This window comes from Apodemus sylvaticus, chromosome 6, assembly GCF_947179515.1.
Source record: "Apodemus sylvaticus chromosome 6, mApoSyl1.1, whole genome shotgun sequence".
Taxonomy (NCBI): Eukaryota; Metazoa; Chordata; class Mammalia; order Rodentia; family Muridae; genus Apodemus; species Apodemus sylvaticus.
Window position 1 is genome coordinate 940,790 of NC_067477.1, and position 20,708 is coordinate 961,497.

The 20,708-nt window shown below is 39.4% G+C and overlaps 1 protein-coding gene across 1 annotated transcript in view; it reads left to right on the forward strand.

Moving 5' to 3' along the window:
- The first annotated feature begins 560 nt into the window (after positions 1–560).
- Itgb8 (integrin subunit beta 8) overlaps positions 561–20,708 on the forward strand; it is a 93,815-nt gene continuing 73,667 nt past the window's right edge. The window contains exon 1 of the mRNA XM_052184821.1: positions 561–1,632. Coding sequence (XP_052040781.1) covers positions 1,506–1,632 — 127 coding nt within the window. The 5' untranslated portion in view covers positions 561–1,505. The remainder of the gene's footprint in view (positions 1,633–20,708) is intronic.

Consider the following 20,708-nt stretch of genomic DNA (forward strand, 5'->3'; position numbering starts at 1 on the left):
TTAAGGCTGCAAGGAAAGTGGGCAGTGCATACTCCAAGTGCAGTGTTGGGGGAGGGGAGAGGCCCCCGAAATCCACTTTGTATGCAGCAGCTGCAGGCCAGTGAGGATTCCTGAACAAAGGAGCACGCAGCACGAGGATGAAATGTTTCGGTACATGCTGCGAAAGTTTTCCACCTATACCGTTAAGCGAGCGTTGGAACTCAGGATTGGAGGGCGGGGGGGGGGGGGGGGAGGGGGGAAGAGAAAAGAGAACTCAGCATGCGATTCCTGTTGCGCCACTACGCACCAGGAATTCTTGAGAACGATGGGAATGGCAACTATCAGATTCGAGGGGGGAGAAAAAAGAGCTGGAGTGAGCAAAACAAAGAGCGAGTGTGGGCCGCGGTGACTTCATGCCTCACCAATGTCCCGCCCACGCTACTCGGAGCTGGAGCTGTTTGCTGCTTCTGCTGCTGCTGCTGCTTCTGCTGCTGTCCTGGGCCGCCACTGCGCTTGCTAGCGACCCAAGCAAGGAGCACTGTAGCGTGGGGGAGGTTTCCTAGCAACTCTCAGCTCGGAGCACACCCAGCCACCCGAAAGCTGGGAGCCCCCACGGGGGACCACAGAACAAGAGCACCCCATCCCTGCCCATCGCCTGCCTCGCTTCCCTCTCATCCTCTCCGGGTACAGCCCAGAACGCATCAGCTGCCAGGGTTCTGGGTGGCCAGACGCCTGAGCCGACTGAGTCCGAGAAAGGACAAGGGTACGCAACTCCCTCCCAGCGAGGTGCGTGGAACGTCCCCTTTTAGTCCAGTAGGCAACTGGGATGCCTAGTTCCTTGCCCGCGGGTGCAGTCTGGAGCTTCTAGGGAGCTCGCGGAGTTGCTCCCCCAAGCTGCTGGCACCGGTGTCTCTTCTCCCGCCAATCGGGACGCTGCCGCCTCGACCTCAGCTAGCTGCAACTAAGTGGAGTTGGCCTCCCTGCCCACCTGTGGAAGAAGCTAGCACCGACTGATGCGCCAACAACTCCCCCACCCCCTTGGCCTTCTAGCCGTCCCCTCCCACTAATGCAGCATCACCCTGTGAATTACATTAGGGTGGTTTTCCCCCCCAGCCTCAGGCTTTGTTTGGGTTTGATTGTGTTTGGCTCTTCGCTAAGCTGATTTATGCAGCAGAGCTCCATCGGCTGGGGAGAAACAAAAGCTCTTTTCTTTGTCTGGGAGCAGACTGTGGAGCCTGTACTTGCTTCGCCCCCGCGGGCCGTCGGCTGTCCAAGGAGGTGCTTTTGGTTGAGACTGCAAGCCCCGCTGTGCGGAGCTGGGAGGGCCTTAGGGGCCCTGAGATGCAGAGAGCTGCCCTGGCCCAAATACCTGTATCGCCTACTCAGAGCACCTGGGTCGGTCAACCCGGACGGTCTAAAAGGTCCTAGGGACTCTCAGCCCACGGGCCTTAAGGTGCGCTCTCAAGTCGAGAGAGCGCATCAGAAAAGCAACTAGGCAGTAGGCACGGGGCGGGCTGCTTTGCATTATGTGCGGCTCGGCCCTGGCTTTTCTGACTGCTGCACTGCTCTCCCTGCACAACTGCCAGCGAGGTCCAGCCTTGGTTCTTGGGGCGGCCTGGGTATTTTCACTTGTTCTCGGATTGGGCCAAAGTGGTAAGTTATTTTGCTTTGTTTTCTTCCCTTCTCCCATAGCCTTGGGCTGGTATTGAGAGCTTATGGCCTGGGCATCCTTGACAGGTAAGTGGTAGATGCCAGTCCTGGTCAGTCCTCAGACTTCAGAAAGGCAGGTGTGTAACAAAGTTCTCCATAAAGAAGCCAGGTATCAGGCATTTTCACTTCTAAATGACAGCAATAGCCCACGGTGCTGGGAAAAGTTTATTTGAGTTGAAATTTGGGAGTCTGTTGTGCTTACAGAACATGATTTGGGGGTTCCAGTATTTCCTGAGGATATCACTATATAGTCTGTATTCCCCAACTTTTCACCTTGGGGGGCGGGGCATCACCCTCTAAGAGGCTGTGACTAAGATTGCTTATAATAGGAAAGAGTCTTATATTTATTGGCTCATGAAAGAGCACCGTACAAGTTTCTTCTGCCATAACATTCGGCCTGAATGAATTAAATGGCCTTGAGGAGTATCCATTCATGGTTTGAGCTACTCGCCTGGGGTGGGGTGGGGGAGTACACTTTAGTTATTAAATTATTGTGGTTAATTGATCTGTCCCCTAAGTTAGGTCTCTGTTACCAAGAGGTCATCTCTCCCTAAACTTTTGTCTTCATCTGTAAAACAGATAAACATGCCTACCTTTCCCAAGTCATTTCTAGTCGGACAGTGCATGAGACGGGGCTTGGTACCTTAACATGGTAGCACTGTATTCTTGGCGACTCATGAAACAGAATAAGTAATAATAACAATTACCAATCTAAGGATCAAATTTACCACAGAGGCCAAATGTTTATTTTTGCAAATGGAGTTACCATTGCCATACTTAATTTTTTTTTCCACTTTTCTCTTTGGGTTACTAATCCCTTAAATTTTTATAGAGACTTGCTGTAGTCTCTCAACCTGAAAGGAGTTTTAATTAATAGCCTCACTTCTGTTGTAAAACTGAAATTTAGTCCTATATTTTCAATTGGTGTGCTGGCTTTCTTCCTGAAGTTAACTAAAGTAAATGCTTATATGTAAAAGTTTATCATAAAAAAGTCCAGGTAACTTCTTTTAATTATTGGATATAGAGTTGTCTAACATTAGTTTTGGGAGAGATTTCCCTAGTTATATGAAACAGGACAAACTAAAGTCAACTTTCATTTTGTAGTTATTTTGAGACTTTGAGATTTCAAAATAAGTGAAACTTAATGCAAAGCAAAGAGTCACCCTCATTATCAATTATCCTTTGAATGGAACATGTATTTACCACAGCAGATTTTCCACTGAACATAATTCCATCCTATGACAGTAAGTAAAGTGTTCTCCTAGATTTAGTAAGCATTCACACCAGTAAACTGACCAAAACTCATGTCAACACAATATATTTTGTTCCAAAGAAAGTCTCACTCATCTTTAATCTTTACTAATAACAGAGGTTTTTAAAAGTTCATTGCACTTGTAGAGATAAGTCAAGTTCCTGTATACCAGCAAGATATTTCCATTCAGTGACTATTATTGATTTTAAGCAAGTGTTATAAATGGGCTGCCTTGCACCTGCTGACCTGAAAAGTGAATGCTTATCTGAAATCAAAACAAGGCATCCTTTTCCCAGTCTCTGTCAATATACAAAGCTTTCTGATGTATACTGACTTGCATGGTAGTTTAAAACATGAAAAAAAATTTAAATTATAGCTAGTACTACTCAGCAAATTAGAGATCAGTATAAACAGCTGTACTTTGTGATATAGCTACAAGTCTTAAATTATAGGTCTTACTGTGCAAATTAAATGCTTAAAGCAGAATAGAAATTTAGGTATCAGTTACAAAGGAAATTTTGTTCCCATGCCTGTTGGTTTACACCAAGAAGATGCTGAGGGCAATAAAGTCATAGTAAGAGGACTATAGCTACATATCATTTTGACTTGAATTTTTAAAGAACAATTTATACAAATGCACATTAGACTTATAGTAGTGTGAGCAGAGGAAGTTGAGGGTGGCTGAATAATGTAGGTAGAGTATGTTATGAATGAGATGCAAAGATTTTTGACATAGAAAATATTCTAGTTTCTTTTAATTTTCCCTCACAGAAACTAATGGAGACTGAAGACAATTAAAGTCATCAATGCCAACATTAAAAAATTGGTGACTAATGGTTTTCCATTAAATAAAAAATAGTTAATATTGCAAAGTTATTGTAGCAACATTTTATTTCTACATTTGCTAATTTTAAAAGATCAAAACTAATTTGTCACCCAATTACATAGCAGTAGAAAAATGATACATCTCAAAACTCACAATTTCTTTAACAAATGGTAGCTATTATTGTGATGAGATTTCATTTTCTTTTTATTTAGTTATTGTACTTTTTCAATTATGATCAACCTACAGAATGAGCTCTACTTTGTGACCCCACCATTACTTTCCCTGAAATAGATTTCATCATATCACATATTCTCTGAATATCCCCAGGTTTTTTTTTTTTTTTTTTTTGTGTGTGTGTGTGTGTACTCATGTGTGCATGAATGCACAGTCATGACTGTGCATGTACGGGGGGTGCATATATGTGTGGGAATGAATGCATGTGGATGAATATGCATTTGTAAGCCAGAGGTTGATGTTGGAATCATCCTGCATTGCTCTTTTACCTTATTCATTGAAGCAGAGTCACTCAGTCAAACCCAGAATTCATTGATGTGGCTAGTCTTGTTAGCCAGCTTGTTTCTGAGGATTCTGTTCCCATCACTCAAGACTAGACTTTTAAGCATTTAACATACCAACTGGACATTTGTATGTGGGTTTCTGGAGATCCAACCATGCAAGCATGTTAACCACTGAGGCATCTCACTAGCCTCCAAAATTCTTGAACTAGTCTTCTATGTCACTTTCACATAATATGTACATAGTAACCCTGCCGTAGGCAACAAAGACACTTTGGTGTCTGCTTAGAAGTCATCCATGATTGCCTTACATGTGAAAACAAGTAGCTGATATGGCTTCAAAAATGTCCTTCTAATGTAAGTGCTTTGAAAGAGTTTCATGCTCATTTCATCTCACCATGTTGAGCCCTTGTAGAAAGCTTTATTCACCATGTGGAGGTTCTGCTCAACTCAGATCTGATTGTCAAATCTATTATCTAATCCTTAGTTATCACCCTAGACCTATCATCAGTTAGGAAGTTGATACTGTCCACTCAAGGGTTAGCTTTTAAAATCTATGACCTCCTGGCTTAACTGCTTTCCCTATCACTCATTTTGATTCTTGTTCATTGAATGAACTCCAATAAAAGCAGTGGCTCTGGAATTCTGTCCTCATTTCTCTTCCTTTTCAATACAGAGACCCAAGTGAATTGATCTAGCCTTGGTATTTTAAGTTGTGTTTCTATGATGATACCATGTAGATGTCTATGTCCAATCTTGACCTCCTATTAGATATCCAGAGGAGAAAGCAAATTGTCTATTTCCTATTGTGTGTCAATATTGATCCCTATATATTCAAAACCAAATGCCTAATTTTCTCTCTCAAACTTGCCCCTTTGACATTCTGATAATTCAGTCAGTGGTGAATCAGATTCTTGGTTATTTAGACTTAGAAGTGGGGACAACTGACTAGAAAGCAGAATTTTTTAGAATACAGTTGATCACTTTTAAATATATGCTTAAGTTTGAAAGATATATTATTTACTTGTGAATATACATGCTGCCAAGCTAATTATGTCTTTATTATACTGAACTACAAATTAGTTTTCATCAAAATAAGCCAAGAAGAATCAACGGATACAGTTCATAAAAGAAGGAAAAGTTTCAAATAAGAATAGAATGGGCAATCAAGACAAATATGATAGTTTCTACTCCAATTGGATGTTTATGAGAATTTAGAAGTATCATGATATAAACACTAAATTATCTTTCAATTTTTTATATACAATTATTTTAAATAAAATTTCTTGCAGAAAACACAGCATGTGAGAGAATCTTGTCTTTGTTCTTTACATTTATAGACTTTTGAACTTCTAATGATTAAATCTGGTATAGACAGGGATAAATAACCTATTTAAAAATTCCTCACCTCGTTCACAGATAGGCTCCCTTGGAACCTTTTATGGACTACAAAACTATAAGGTTCTGTTTTAATCTAAGATTTTCAAACTTTAACAAATAAGCTCTGTCCCTCTGTAGTTCTTTTGCAACTCAGTAAACTATTTGCCTTTGGTGAGTCTTTGTTCGGGCTTGCCAAGAAGAGATGGCAACTCATCTTCCCTGATGGAGCCTGTTGTACAACATCTCCAGTCATTGCAGAGTTTAACTTGTCCCTCTTATGATAACTCTATAATCACTATATAAAACTCTTATATACTTGAATCTTACCTTGACAGATGGGAATGAGAATATCATCTCTTGTGCATCCATTGAATAACCAACCAACTTTCCCCTATTATTTCTATATTTGTCAGTCTTCCTTGTTCTTAAAACTCTAGCTTCTGTTGCAGTGCAAGTTGATGGTTGTCAAGTGTTGTTAGCAGAAGACTATGAGGTCTTGTGAAAGTTCTCAATTTTATAAAAGATACATTTTCTGAATTACATGCTAGCTGTATCATAAAATAAACCATAGGACAAAACCTTATATTTTATAATAATTTATTTGACTATATGAAGCTGAACATTAAGTTACTCAATTAAAATCTTCAAAAATGGTAACCTTAAAGATATTTTTGTCATTTGAGCTCATTTCTCTGCCATGCCTTCTTATAAATGATAGAATGTATTCATTAAATCTTCACAACACTGTGAGAAAAGACTTATAGCCCCTGCTTTTGAAAAGAGGGGTTTGATGCACAAGAGATGAACAGTATGTACAACACATAGTCAGTATAAGAGAGAGCCAGGATTTGAATTCCTTTATATGGCTTCACAATTTCTTAAAGAACTTTCTGGGTATTATATAACCATGTCTCTGTCACACGTATCCCACCTGGGAGTTTTGGGCACAACCATAGCATAAGTAATATAGGACCCTGTTGCCTATACAAAGTAATTACAAAGATAGGATTTTGATTTTAGAATCATGGGTATCTTCAAAACATGCCTCCTGGGGAAGCTCCCAGTTATTCCCAGCTTGCCTCAAGTATACATCACTGTGGAAAGGTTTCTTGTGTAGTGAGAGAAAAAAACAGGTGGCTTAGTGGGGAACACCCTGTGGTAAAATCTGCTTCCCTGTGGTCCCTTGGCTTTCCAATGTGTCAGCAAAAAGAAAAAGAAAGCCTCTAAGGTCAATGAAATGTACTTATAGAAAGGCCGGGTGTGGTAGTACATGCCTTTAATACTAGCATTGGGGAAGAAGAGGCAGGTAGATCTCTGTGAATTCAAGACCAGCCTTGTCTACAAATTGAGTCCAAGACAGACAGGGCTGTTACACTGAGAAAATATGTCTCAAAACACATAAAACAAGCAAAGGAAGCAAAAAGTACATATAGGAACAAATCTATGATGTAGTCAGATTATTAACCAACTCCAGTCTAATTATGTTTCTAACTGCTAGTGTGATAGAGTAGCTGAAGTTCTACATCATTTCGTATGTTTATATCACTTTTGGCTCATCCATGCATACTAATTCAGGTGTTCCATTAGCTGTTAATGATTTTCTGGTTAGGAACTTGGCAGTGTAAGAAGCTCTCAAACCTACAGTCCAGGGTCACAAGCATATATCAACTTTTCTTTGGTGTTTTGTTTTTTGTTTTTGTTTTTATTTTTCCTTAGCTTAAGACATCCTCAGGGAAAATGTGACAGGAGATAGATGCTAGGATTTTTAAGTTGATAACTATAATAAAATTTTCTTTTACTGTTAAAGATAGTAAAATTCTCACATAGTTCTATGTGGGAAAAAATGTTTTGAATGAGAAGGTAACAAGGCAATAGATAAGAGGTTGATACCAGGTAAGATAAAAGTAAAATAAAGATTGATACTGAAAAAAGTAGTTAAATGGCAATGGAGATTCTTAACATGTTTCTCAAAATGGAGATTTTTGTCTGTAAGGACACTCACTGCCTTGCTCAGTAAGTAGATAAAGTCTGGATGGGCAGTCACCAAAAGTTTTCCTACCTTGGCTCCTCATTGCCTTGAGGCTCCTCAGCTGGGTGGCATACAGATCTCCTCCAAAAGACCAAAGGTCCACTGTTCTCTGCCTTGTTTATGTCCTCTGCCTCCACCCCAACTCATCCCTTAGGATACATTGTGCCTGCTAATTCTGTCTCCAGAACCTGGTATAGTAGGTCCAATAAATCATTTGAAATGAATCACCTTGAATAATGTAAGAACAGTGAGTAGCTGTGAAGTAGGATAGTTTTTTACACATTAGAGCCTGATTCCCCACTCAACTCCAACCCTTATGTGAACCTACAGGATAAGAGATTCTTCTAAAAGTTGAGTTGCTTATTTGCCTTTCCAAGTCTATCCTAGCAAGCAGTTTCTAGACTTTTGCATCAGCTCTTTACCAACATCAAAAGCTAAGACTAAGTTATTGAATCTTAACTCCATAAGTTTGTTCTTCTTTAATTAGTCCTCACATGCCTCTTTGCAAGGTTGGTAAGATAAGTATGTAAAGTAACCCTACCCATCCCGGCCTATGTGCTGGCTTTAAACATTGCTTCATTTACAGCACACACAAAACAATAAATAAAGTATTCTCATCTACATTACAGTTGTGACTTTTCTTAAGCCTCTAATGTCATGTAAAGCACTACTCTGAGCATTAGAGTTAAAAGAGTAAGAATGTTTAAGCTTTGTGAAGGATTTCTACAGGTCAGGAGGCCTTCTAAGCATGTGATGTGAAAATCTACTATTTCCTTATTGTTACAGTTCTCTGTGCTGAGGGAAGTTACCAAATAACTTCTGGAAGTTCTCTTAGTTAGCTAATAAGTAATGGAAACATCATTTAGAGCTGAGTTTGACTCAGCACTCTGAATCATCATCATAGACTCTCATCTACAGGGGAGTGGAGTTCCTCCCTGACCTTGTGAGACCTTGTATCCTCTTCTGGTTATTCCCAATCTGGCATGAATGGTCCATGGAGGGTGCCCTTGTCTGTCAGTCACTTCTAGATTTTTTCTAAAATTCTTGACCTAATAGTTCCAAGCTGCTTTCTGGGCCTTCTTTCTGTGTCAACCCCAAGAAAAACAGCCAAATATGGCTGGATGCCAGAGGAACAAGACAGAGTTTAGACACACAGACTACAGTTTCTATGCAGGTAAATGACTGCCTCTTTGCATTGCAGAATGATTCTAGAGCTGGGGGGGTGGGGGTGGGGGGGAGACTGACCCTGGATTGGAGGTTTGAGAGCTTCATACACTGCCAAGTTCCCAACCAGAAGTTGAAGTTCTTTTGCTAGAATGTAATTAACAAAACACCTGAGACATAAACTGTAAAGAGGGAAGTGTGATTTGCCTTCAGGCTCCAGATTTTCCACCTTTATCTCTTTAGACACCCTGGGCAGGCTACTAGGGCAATGGGAATCTTTGGCAGAGAATCCTCGCTTCATGGTAACCATAATGTAGAGTGAGATGGGGAGAAAGAACAGACTGGAGTTGGGGGAGCATGAACATGGACAAAAATAAGATCTGCTTTTCTTTAAGAGCAAGTGACCTACTTCCTCCTCAAATAGGCTCTGTCTCCAAATGGTCTGTTCAGATTGGAATTCTTCAATGGATTAATCCATTGATAAGATTAGCATGCTCATGATCTGATCACTACTCAGACTCTTACCTCTGAACTGTTGCATTAAGTACCAAGTTTAATAGCATGTGAGTCTTAAAGGAACGTTTTATATCTAAATCACAGTGAACTCCTTTGATTTAATAATTTCTTATTCTAGTTTGCAAGTATTAAATACTTGGCTTTGTTTTGCCTGGTGTTGTTTGTTCTCTGGCCTTGGCCTTGAAAAGCTACAGCAGACTTGCCTAATAGTTTAAATATTATTGGAGAGTAGGACAGAAAAGTACAGAGTAAAGTACCAGAGAAAAGTATAGAAGACTTTTATATTTTCCTATTTTCAGTAAACTCTAAGATGTGAATTGAGTTCTATCCTCTTGCAAATAGTATGCCTGTGAGAGCTGGTGAACAAATATTCTTAAATTAGTTTTACATTTTCTTTCCTGGAATTAGTTTTAAACATCATGAGAAAGATCATTTTGCTCACCAAATAAGCTACTTTTTGTCAAATTATTCAGCACATATAGTTACAGTCAATAAGAGAATGAATGGTAGTAGATAGCACCACACTGTTTTCAAGGAGTAAAGAAATTACATTTCACTTCACTCATCAGGGTTGATGTTGTCTTATTTTGACTTTCACAGTCAGTAAATCAGCATAATTTATAGCCAAAGGAAACTGTAATGAAAGTAAAAATGGCATCCAGTGGGATTTTATACATTAGTTAAAGTAATCCCACCTTTCAACAGAAGAGCAGGAGTCAGTTTTTACTAGGAAACTGTAATACCAAACAAATATATTCATATGACTCCAGTTATTTTTAAAGGCCCTCAATTAATTTAATTAAAATCTAAATCATTGACAGAAAATTACACAGTAAATTACAAGGGTCTTATGTATATTCTTTTTAAATTTTTATTAAATTTAAAGAAGTTATTTTACTTATTATTTATCCTGGGTATCAATATGTGTATGAATGTGGGCACCCATGCCATGGCATGAGTATGGAGGTTAGAGGACAACATAAGAGAGCCCCTTCTGCTCCATTATGTGGGTTCTAATTATTGAACTCAGATTGTCAGACTCCTTGCCTACTGCACATATTTTCTTAAAGTAACTTTAAAAGATGTTTCACTTTGAATGGCCTTTTTTTTTTTTTTTTTTTTTTTTTTTTTTTTTTTTTTACCATGTCACATTTTAAAGCAGGATATAAGCTTTTAAAAAGTAACCTTTCATTCTGACCTTCCTAATGGGCCACCTATCATTATGGTAAGTGGTTTAGAAATGTGATACCTCTTTCTACAAGGTATTTTATTAATTCATTTTGCCTGAAAAATATTAATAAATTTGACAAAGTAAGAGTCTGTTGTCATTCTAAGTAAGTATTGGTGAGTGTGATTGGCCTAGAGTGTTACCAAATACATCCCATAAAACAGAAATAGCTGGGAAGGGTTAGGTTAAGCCAAACATTCTGGATGGTCAAAAGCCTGAGAGTGTGGAGAGAAAAGATAGTAAAGACAGAAGAGAAAGATGGGACATTAGACACAGTTCCACATGTGTCCTGATAGGCACAGAAGATGGACACTGGGCTATTTCATGTGTTGAATAGCTTTAGATACTTTGGATTTACACTAACAGTTCAAGATCTACTGGTACAAAATGAAGCCTCCTGATCTGTGTTTGCATGCATAGGTCCAAAGCCCTTGCCTTGGAATTGAATGGCAAGTACCTTTCTAGGTAGAAGTATTTTGCCTGATCTGAGCAAGGTCTATATACTCACTGGTACTCTTTAGTAACTGGCAGGTATTGAGTAGGGAAGGGAGGCTTCTCATAGAATGAGTGATTACCTCTACCCTACAAAAGAACTTTTGAATGTTTAGAGATCTTAAAAGGAAAGTCATTAAAATAAAAACTTTAGTTTCTTTAAAAGGAGAAAGTTGACAGAATGTACCTTGTGAAGTGCCAAAGTGGGGGTGCCTTTCCTAAGTGCCTACTGGAGAGAAGCTAAGAAGCCAGGCTAGCTTTGCCTAGTCATGTAAGGTATTCATTGACTTCTAGGGAACAAAGAATACAAGAAAGTAGTAGGAAGGGCAAGGATTGCTGTAGAACTGGCTGTTCTAGATGAAAACAAAGAAGTCATTGTAGCAAACTTTATTGTCTGCAGAGAAAAGATGGAGCCAATCTCTCTTAATACAAGACATACCTCCTTAAAAGGTATTCGTCTGTTGTCTTTTTGTAAATTTGGTTTCAATTTGTGTAATGAATTTAAAACAAGTAGATTATAATTTGCAAAAGATAACCCTCTACACATGACATACACTGGACGGAAACTTCATCTGAATGGTTAATCCTGAAAACAACAAAGCAGCTCAACTCATGATAGAAGTCAGTTCCAGGAATCCTGACTGGTTTTAAAAGGTCACTTAACAGTTATGTTGATGCTGATCTTTAATCCCAGCACACAGGAACCAGAAGCAGGTATATTATCTAGGAGTTCAAGTCCAGTTAGATCTACATAGCAAGATCCAGGCCAGCCAAGACTGCACAGTGAGACCCAATCTCAAAAACAAACAAACAAAAAACCCCCAAACAACAACTACAAAGCAAAACAAAAACCAAAGTAATCAACCAAACAACAAAATGGTCCCTTTCAATGAGGACTTCAGTTCCAGCCAGCTCAAGTGACAGTCCAGAGGAAAGGTCTAATATATATAGTCTCAATATCAGAGCTTTCTAAGTTGGTGTAAAAATATAAAGATTAAATGTCTTTACCATCATTAGTTCATGGGATGCCATATAGATGATGTTTTATGAAGAATTAAGACCACACAGGGTTCAGTGCCATCTGCTGGGACTGAACAGAGAAGAAGATAGGGTTCCTGAGGGTTGTTCATGTTTTGCTGAAGGCAAAGCAGAGCATTTGGAGGATGAGTACCAGCATTTCCTAGCTAAGTTCCCATCATGGCAACAAACAAGTCCAAGACAGTATTGACCTGCCAGGAGTTCAGCACAATACCAATACCAGAGACCACTGCTCTGAGCCTGAATTATCTGTGACAGACTTGATGGGACAGTGGGTGATGTGTAAATATGATGGGGAAAGCAGACATCAGGGCTTTGGAGAAAAATTCTGCCTCTCAGAGATGAGTTTGACTTTGAAGTGTGACTTCTTAATGAGCTGAGCAGGGTGGATATGTCTGATCAGAACTGTCACTGAACATTATACTTTTCCTCACAGATAAACATCTTAACTATTGTCTAGAAACCACAAACTGTTTTCCTTGTGCAATACAAAAATTATGATTCCTGGGGGTTAACCTTTTTTCAACACAATTCCTATGAGTAGAATGCAAGTGTTCTTGATCTGTTGCTACTAGTAGGTATTTCTGTTATGTTAAAGAACATTTAGCAACAAATTGTACCAGATTGTATAAAGCTGCCATAATCTCAGAAAGCTTACTAAACCATCAATCTGTATGAGAATCTTTATTAAAGAGGTTTATTAGTAAGCAGGAAACTAAATGCTCTGAAAAAAAATCACAAGAAATACAGAAGTATTTTAATTTTTAGAGACCTTTCTCTAGCCAAATATCACTCTTAAGCATGGCTGTCTTTGAAAGAGTTTGGGTCACAATAGCTTTACCTTCAATAGTGCATATTTACTTTTGTAGATCTTAGACTATACTGTTCAGTAAGTGATCCAAAATCATGCAAGTGGTCATAGAAATCTAGGTTCCCATATACTGCCCTTGTGATCTAGTGACTTTCACAGATGATGTAGCATCAAACTGGGAGACTAGCAGGAAATCCTAGAAATGAACAGGGTTTACAAATCATATGCAAACTCATGTAATAATAGGCCTTTATTTCTTCTCTGAATTGCTCTCATACTAAGTTCAGAGTACCTCTGATTGTCTACAATGTTTAAATGTCTGTAGCCATTCTCACTCTATGGGAATACAGAACCCTACAATCTCTGAGTTTGTTTGACATTATTTTGGAATATACCAGTGTTTCAGACTCAAAGCGTAAATTAGAACAGCTATGGCTACATATGAGTAGCCTATGAGTCTGAGTAGGTGGGGAAACAGTCTATAGCTTATTTCATAGTGAGCAAGTAGCTCCATATTGTCCACTCAAATATTATTTTATTGTAGCATTATAAGAAGTTTGGAGTATTTGGAAAAAGCATTAAATTTGAACCTTCAAAAAGGCTAGTAGGTGTTCAAAAGCAGAAAAGACCTAAGTTTGAGAGGAAGCTGGGTAAATTATATGGGACTCAGCAATCAGACTGAATAGAGGTTCTGAATAATGGAAATAATTTCATGCCTCTGAACAGGCTGCTGCTGTTTGGTGGTTGTCGTAAATCCTGGTCCAGTCCTGGCAATAGGGTGTGATATTTAACAGGCAGCGCAAGGCAGGGAACCAGACAAAATAGGTGCAATCATGCAATTAAAAGGCCCCAGAACTTCCTCAAGGAAGTTTGCTTTAATCCTGTCTCCATTTGAGGTGGCAAGTCCCTGTTATCAGATGCCCCTGCACCCTGCCTGGTCCTTTTTGTGACATAGTTGTAAAGGTTCTGTTTTAAGTCAGGTTTGGCTCTGATGCCATAAACTTCACACAGCAAGTACTGTAGCCTTAAAATCTCCATACAGTAATAGGTAATACTAGAATATCCATAGACAAAGAAATGCCATCAAAATCATTACTACTCCAAAATCCTGAAGAAGTGGAATCTGCTACTTATACTCCCCAGATGACAGGATGTTCTTCTTTGGGCTAAATCCTTGCCCATTTCTTCATCCTAAACAACTAGTTTTTACCAATACTAGCAGAGTTCTTGTTAGGTGAAAAGTAGTTAAGCTTGGATTCCTAGGGCTACATGTAAAAGCTGTTTTAATAAAGTTCCATGATTATTCATATCCTGGCTCTTTTTTAACTATTTAAAATGCATGTGTATGCTTTCCTCTGTTGACAATTACCTTATTTTTTAATAGAAGAAAACCTTACAGTTATCATTTTATCAGATTCACAAAACTCAGAGCTGATCAGAAAACATGTAACTAGAAAGTCCATGGGACCTAGGTCTGGATATCATAGAAATTGCCTGCAGACAGTAACTGTTCATGAGGATTTGAGGGAGTGTGCATTGCTGTGGTATAGAGCTGCAGAAGAGTCCTTTAGCTCTCAGTCCCTCACAGCTTTAGACAGGGTACAGGACAAATGTGTTGTAATGGAAGACAGAACCTCAATATCTTTATATATATTAAGGTTTGTTTACTTTTAGCTTTTTCTCTCCTCAGTAGAGTGTTAGAGTGTGGATCCCTGGCTAATAGAAGATTTTAAGGATGCTTATTTCTCACTACACATGGACACAGTATGTGCCACTGTCATGGACTGAATCATCAAAAATGCTATACATCCATCCAGACTGTGCATGCTCTACCCCAAGAGCACAATCTGTTTGCATTGTATTTAACCTGTAAAATATGTGTGTAAAATGAGAAACATGAGAATTAACTAATGAGTAGATTTAGGATATCAAAGAGCCCAAATAGAGGAAAATATTAGCATATGTAGGCTGGGAAGTAGTACAGAAGGGACATAACAGATGAGATATATCCAAGCTAAGCTCCTCCAAGATGGGCATGCTGAGTTCCTGAGTGGATTAAGAAAGGGGGACACAGATGGGGAAAGCAACATGAAAGATACAGAAATAAACACAAGTCAGATGTGGGGGAGGGTGAGAGAGAATACATACACGGGGCATTTTGATCAATGAAAAAGATGCCCATTCATTCTTTCATTCCACAAATATGTACTGTTTAGAGCATGCCTAGTCTTTCTCTAAATGCTGAGGAGATGGCAGAAAACAGAATGAATGAAAGTATTTGTCCCATTGGAGATTACATTTTCATATGACAAGAAAACAGTATATATAGATATATATATAGATATAGATAGAGAGATAGATATAGATAGATATATAGATACAGATACAGATACAGATACAGATACAGATACAGATATAGATATATCACCAGGACCTGAGTTCTATTCCCCAGCATAAAAGTCAAGCATGGTGGCATGAATCTGTAGCCTCAGTAGTAGGGGTACGGGGTACAAAGATAGACAGAATAAGAAGTGATGCTTTATATCATTTAATATTTAAAAAAAAAAGATAGGCAGATCCTGGGGAAAGTCTTGTTAATCATTTGCTGAAATGGTAAGGTCTAAGCTTTGAAAGACTATCTCAAAATCAAGGTATACAGTGACAGAGAAAGACACCTAGCATAAATCTCTTGCCTGCACACATGTACCCACATGTACACAAAAACACTCTGTGCTCTCTCTGTTGGTATTCTGTCTAAGCTCCACCCCACACCTACCTGGCAATAGCCAGGTATCCCCCGCCCCATAGATCTGGCCCACTATAAAAGGAGCTACTTGCTCCTCCTCCCTCTCTCTCTTCGCTCTCTTCCATCCCACACTTACCTCTCTGCCCCTTGGGCTCGTCTCCCCCCCAGCCCCCCCCCCTCCCGTCCATGTGGTCATGGCCGGCCTCCACTACTCTCTCTCTCTCTCTCTCTCTCTCTCTCTCTCTCTCTCTCTCTCTTTGCCTTTCTCTACTTCCACTATACCACTAACTTCCAACCTGTACCCTGAATAAACTCTATTCTATACTATGCCTGTGTGTGTGTGGTCCCTCAAGGGGAAGAGGTGCCTGGACAAGGGCCTGCCTGGGCACCCCCTTCCCCCACACCACCATGCCACATTTCTCTAAACCCCCAATCCTCTCTTTTTAAGCCCCCTTCATTGGTGCCGAAACCTGGGATGAGAAACACCATGGATACACTTGCTTAAGCCTCTCTCTCTCTCTCTCTCTCTCTCTCTCTCTCTCTCTGACACACACACACACACTCTCTTTCTCTCTCTCTCTCTCTCTCTCTCTCTCTCTCTCTCTCTCTCTCTCTCTGACACACACACACACACTCTCTTTCTCTCTCTCTCTCTCTCTCTCTCTCTCTCTCTCTGACACACACACACACACACACACACACACACACACACACACACTATCCTTTTCCTTGTGAGTTATTATCTTGGTAGGAGAGAAAAGAATATACAATAAGCTGCTGTGTTCTACAAGGATTCACCTACCTAGGGTGGTGAAGAAACAAAAGAAGATAGGATGAACACAGAGACACAAAAAAATTTGAGATTGAGTGAACTGGTCTATCTAGTGAAAAAACCATGGCAGTGGAAGCCCCACATGTTATTTATATACCATTTAAAGGGTGATGGGATTATTGCATAAAGCTGAACAAGGATTGTTGCATAGAGCTTAGCTAATCTTGGTAGGTAAAATCTCTGTAGGGAAACAGACTTCGGGCCATAAACATTAAAGGGGACTATGTTATAGTAGTTTTCTGCATATCCTGTCAACAGTCACACCCTTTGAGCATCAGCTAGGGAAGGCTTTGCCACCATCATAGGACTGAGGCGTTAGTCCTTGGCATGACTGTGGCAGTATCAACAGCACACATTCACTCAGGACTTCACTCCTTGTAATAAACATGTAAGTAATTTTAAGTAGTTATCTCTTATGAAAGATATGTACAATTGTGAAAACATAGAGCAGGGAGGCAGTTGGAAATTACAATTTTGAAAGCACTATCAGGGCCCGTGGTTGTTAATAAAGGTGACATTTGAACAAGATTCTGGAGGCAGTGAGAAAGTCAGTTTTGTAGATGATTTGTTGAAGGACAGGGAACAGAGGGCATAGCAAGCAATGTGAAAGACTCTCAGTGGTAGCGTTAAAGAATAGGTGGTAGCTTATTGTCACTGTCAAAAACTTACACTCAGGGCTATAAGGAAGGAGATTGTGCTCAGAGAAAGATGTGTGTATCAAGATCCCAGTGGAGTTGCACTGTCTACTAATGATGAGCTCTGAAGCTGTGAGCCACCATGAGTGGCAACATTAGGGCAGTGAAGAAATCATTGGAGAAAAGAACAAGGATCCTGAATATGCAGGCATTGCAGAGATGGTCTGTATATGGAAAGAATGTTGGTGAGCCTGGTCCACTGTCCCTAATCAAGCATTCACAACTTTCTAGAGATGAGATGAGAATTTACCTGGGGAGTGGGGTCAATAAACAACACTACATGCCTGACAACTCACTACTGAAAGGCCATTGGTTAGGAAGGGTCAATACACTTAGGGAGAACTATGCAAATGGCAATGAGGAAGGCACCTGTCAATTTTCAGGCCCAGCAATGAGGGCTATGGGAGGAACACTCATCACTGCTCATAAGTCAACAGTGGAAGCACAGTCCTCATGAAAGCTACTGCTCTGCAGGGACTGGAAGATAAAGAGTGCTTTGGGAAGAGTCTGAGATACAGGCAACTCCTCTGTTGCAAGAGGAGTTGTCTACACCAAGAATTGAGTGGAATTTACCAGTGGTATAAAGGAGATGAAAGGTGGAAAGAGGTTCCACTGAGTCTTATGGTAATTAGAGTGAGGGAGAGCATCTCATAGTGATTGATATAATCAAGGAAAGAATTAGTCCTGAGGATCTCAAGGAAACTTGTTCTGTACTTAATTTTGTGGGTACTTCGGGGGAAGGGGACAGGTATTCAGAGCCTGCTCTTGAAGTCTGCAGAAGATGCCAGAGGAAGCCTGTTCTTGCTCAGTTATTAGAGGCTTACTCTAGCTTATCTCCTCCCAAGTGGTAGATGGGATTTCCTTGTGTGCCTGGACTACTCTTAACTCTTTGTGACAAAACTGACTGTCTGAGGTACAAACCAACAATCCTTTGGACATTTTCCCAACTGCACTAATAGTGTCTCCTCCCTGGAGGTCTTTGCTTCTTGATAAATGTATTTGCTTATGTGATATCCAGACATAATATGCAAATATTTGAATAAAAATATAAATAGCAAATAACATGCAGACAAATAGCTCTGCAGAGTGCAAGAATTGGAATACAAATTATAAAAGGAGTAGTAGTAAAGGGACTAACTATACCTGAAGTAAAGAGGGAAAGTCTTTGGTGAGATATGAGATAAGTGTGTCTAAACTGGAAGCTGAAGTACTGACTGGTGTGCACAGGCTGAGACAATATAGCAGAAGGAATATTCTCACCTTTAGGCATCAGGTGAGGAGTGAGAGAAGATGCTATAAAGTTAGCAAGAGTTTTTTTTTTTTTTAACATTGTTTAATAGTCTTAATATGTGGGTGCTTCCAAAATGTAAATATGAAAGTCTGTCGGTTAGCTATCGGAAAGGGACCACTAACCCTGTTAGCACTTGGATGTGCCAGCCTCCTTTAAAACAGTATGCAATACATTTTACTACCAGCGAGTCACTCAATTAAATACTCTTAATAACATGTTACTACTTCTCAGGAGGGGAGAAATTATACAGTACTTGGGGGTTTGTTTATTTAGACTTTTAAAAGTTTTCGTTCATGGGAATAGTAATATGATCACACTGTATCAGGAAGTGAATTTGAAAAAAGTGTTTGATGACTTTATATATGTATGTACATGTTTGTGGAACATATATATGTGCATATATATGTGCATGCTTGTGAAAGTTGAAGGAGACTGTCTAACTGTCCCATCTTCTGACTTTTCTTGAATTTGTCCCTTACCTCACTTCTCTTTTGGAGTCTAAGAACCATGGGTAATGCCATTATAGCCTAAGAGTGTTCCCACTCTATTGGTCAGCATTTTTAGGGAGTCCTAATGTTTCTCCCCATGGTGGCAGAGTGAGGTATGTCAGTACTCCAGTAAGAAGATGGACATATTATCAAATTTAGAAAATATTTCTGTAATACGTCAGTGGAGCCTGGCATATTCTAGAATGTCAGAACTATCCATTAGGAAGGATTGATGAGAAGTGCTGAGAGGTTGGGTTAGGACAGAATCCTGTGAGAATTCAGGGAGAGCAAGAAGAATATCAAAACCTGTTGGGAAACATTCCCAGAGAATAATGAACTCTGGGTAAAGCTGAATTATAATGAAGAGAAAGTAGCTTAACTATTTGGAGACATATGAGGAATACAGAGAAGGAATTTCAAATGACTATTTCAAATAGCTCATGATTTAGCATTTTACCCACTCTATTGTGATAGGCATATATATTTCATATTATGTCCATTGAAATTAGACAAATACTGAATTTTAAAAGTTGAAGGCAGCTGAGATATTACAGAAGAACATTTATCTACATGTTCATTGTGTAAGATACACTTCAGTTACATTCATCTGATTGTAACTCAGGATTTCCATTTATATGACATTTTATATTATAAAATAAACTTTAGACAAGACATTCATGAATCTAGAACTAGCCTTGGTGTTGAGGATAGGAAATAGTTTAATATATAGAATAGAATATAAAATACATTATTAACATGGAGTTCAAACTGCACTAGAATATTGGGAATAGCAATAGCATTTTTTTTGTTGTTTTTTGGTTGTTTTTTTTGTTGTTGTTGTTTTTTGTTGTTGTTGTTTTTGAATTTGGTTTTTTCGAGACAGGTTTCTCTGTATAGCCCTGGCTGTCCTGGAACTCACTTTGTAGACCTGGTTGGCCTTGAACTCAGAAATCCGCCTGCCTCTGCCTCCCAGAGTGCTGGGATTACAGGCTAGCAATAGTATTAATTATTAAGAAAATCCTAGACTGATATCACTACCCTGTCTATTCTCCTTTACAGATTGAATTTGAGTGAAAATGGTTCTAAATTCTCATAAATTTGAATGGGTGCTCCCCAGTTAGTGGAACTGTTTGGGAAGGATTAGGAGGTGTGGCCTTGTTGGAGTTGGTGTGGAATTCTCAAAGGAGGTATATGACTAGGAGTGAGCTTTGAAGTTTCAAAGGCTATGCCAGGCTGACCACAGACTAACCCTCTAAAACTGTTAAGTAAGCTCCCAATTAAATGCTGCAAAAATTTCCTTGATCATGGTGTCTCTTCACTGCATTAGAACTATAACTTAGAATATATATATTCACCAACTAAGCTCAATTGATATGAAAAGCATTGGAATTATTTACCTCTTAATCTAAATTGAAGAAGCTATGCAAATTAACCAAATACTTTGTAGGATTAAACAACCTAAGTTGGCCACTAAGGAGATGAAGCCAAAAAGTGTCATTAGTTCACTTTTTAAAATCTATATCATACAATTTAATGCTTTCTGGATATTGCCTGGAAAAAAATATTTTTTATTTTGCACTGTTTGTTCTTTTAACAAATAATAACGCTGGGCGTTTAATCCCAGCACTTGGGAGGCAGAGGCAGGCGGATTTCTGAGTTTGAGGCCAGCCTGGTCTACATAGTGAGTTCCAGGACAGCCAGGGCTGTACAGAGAAA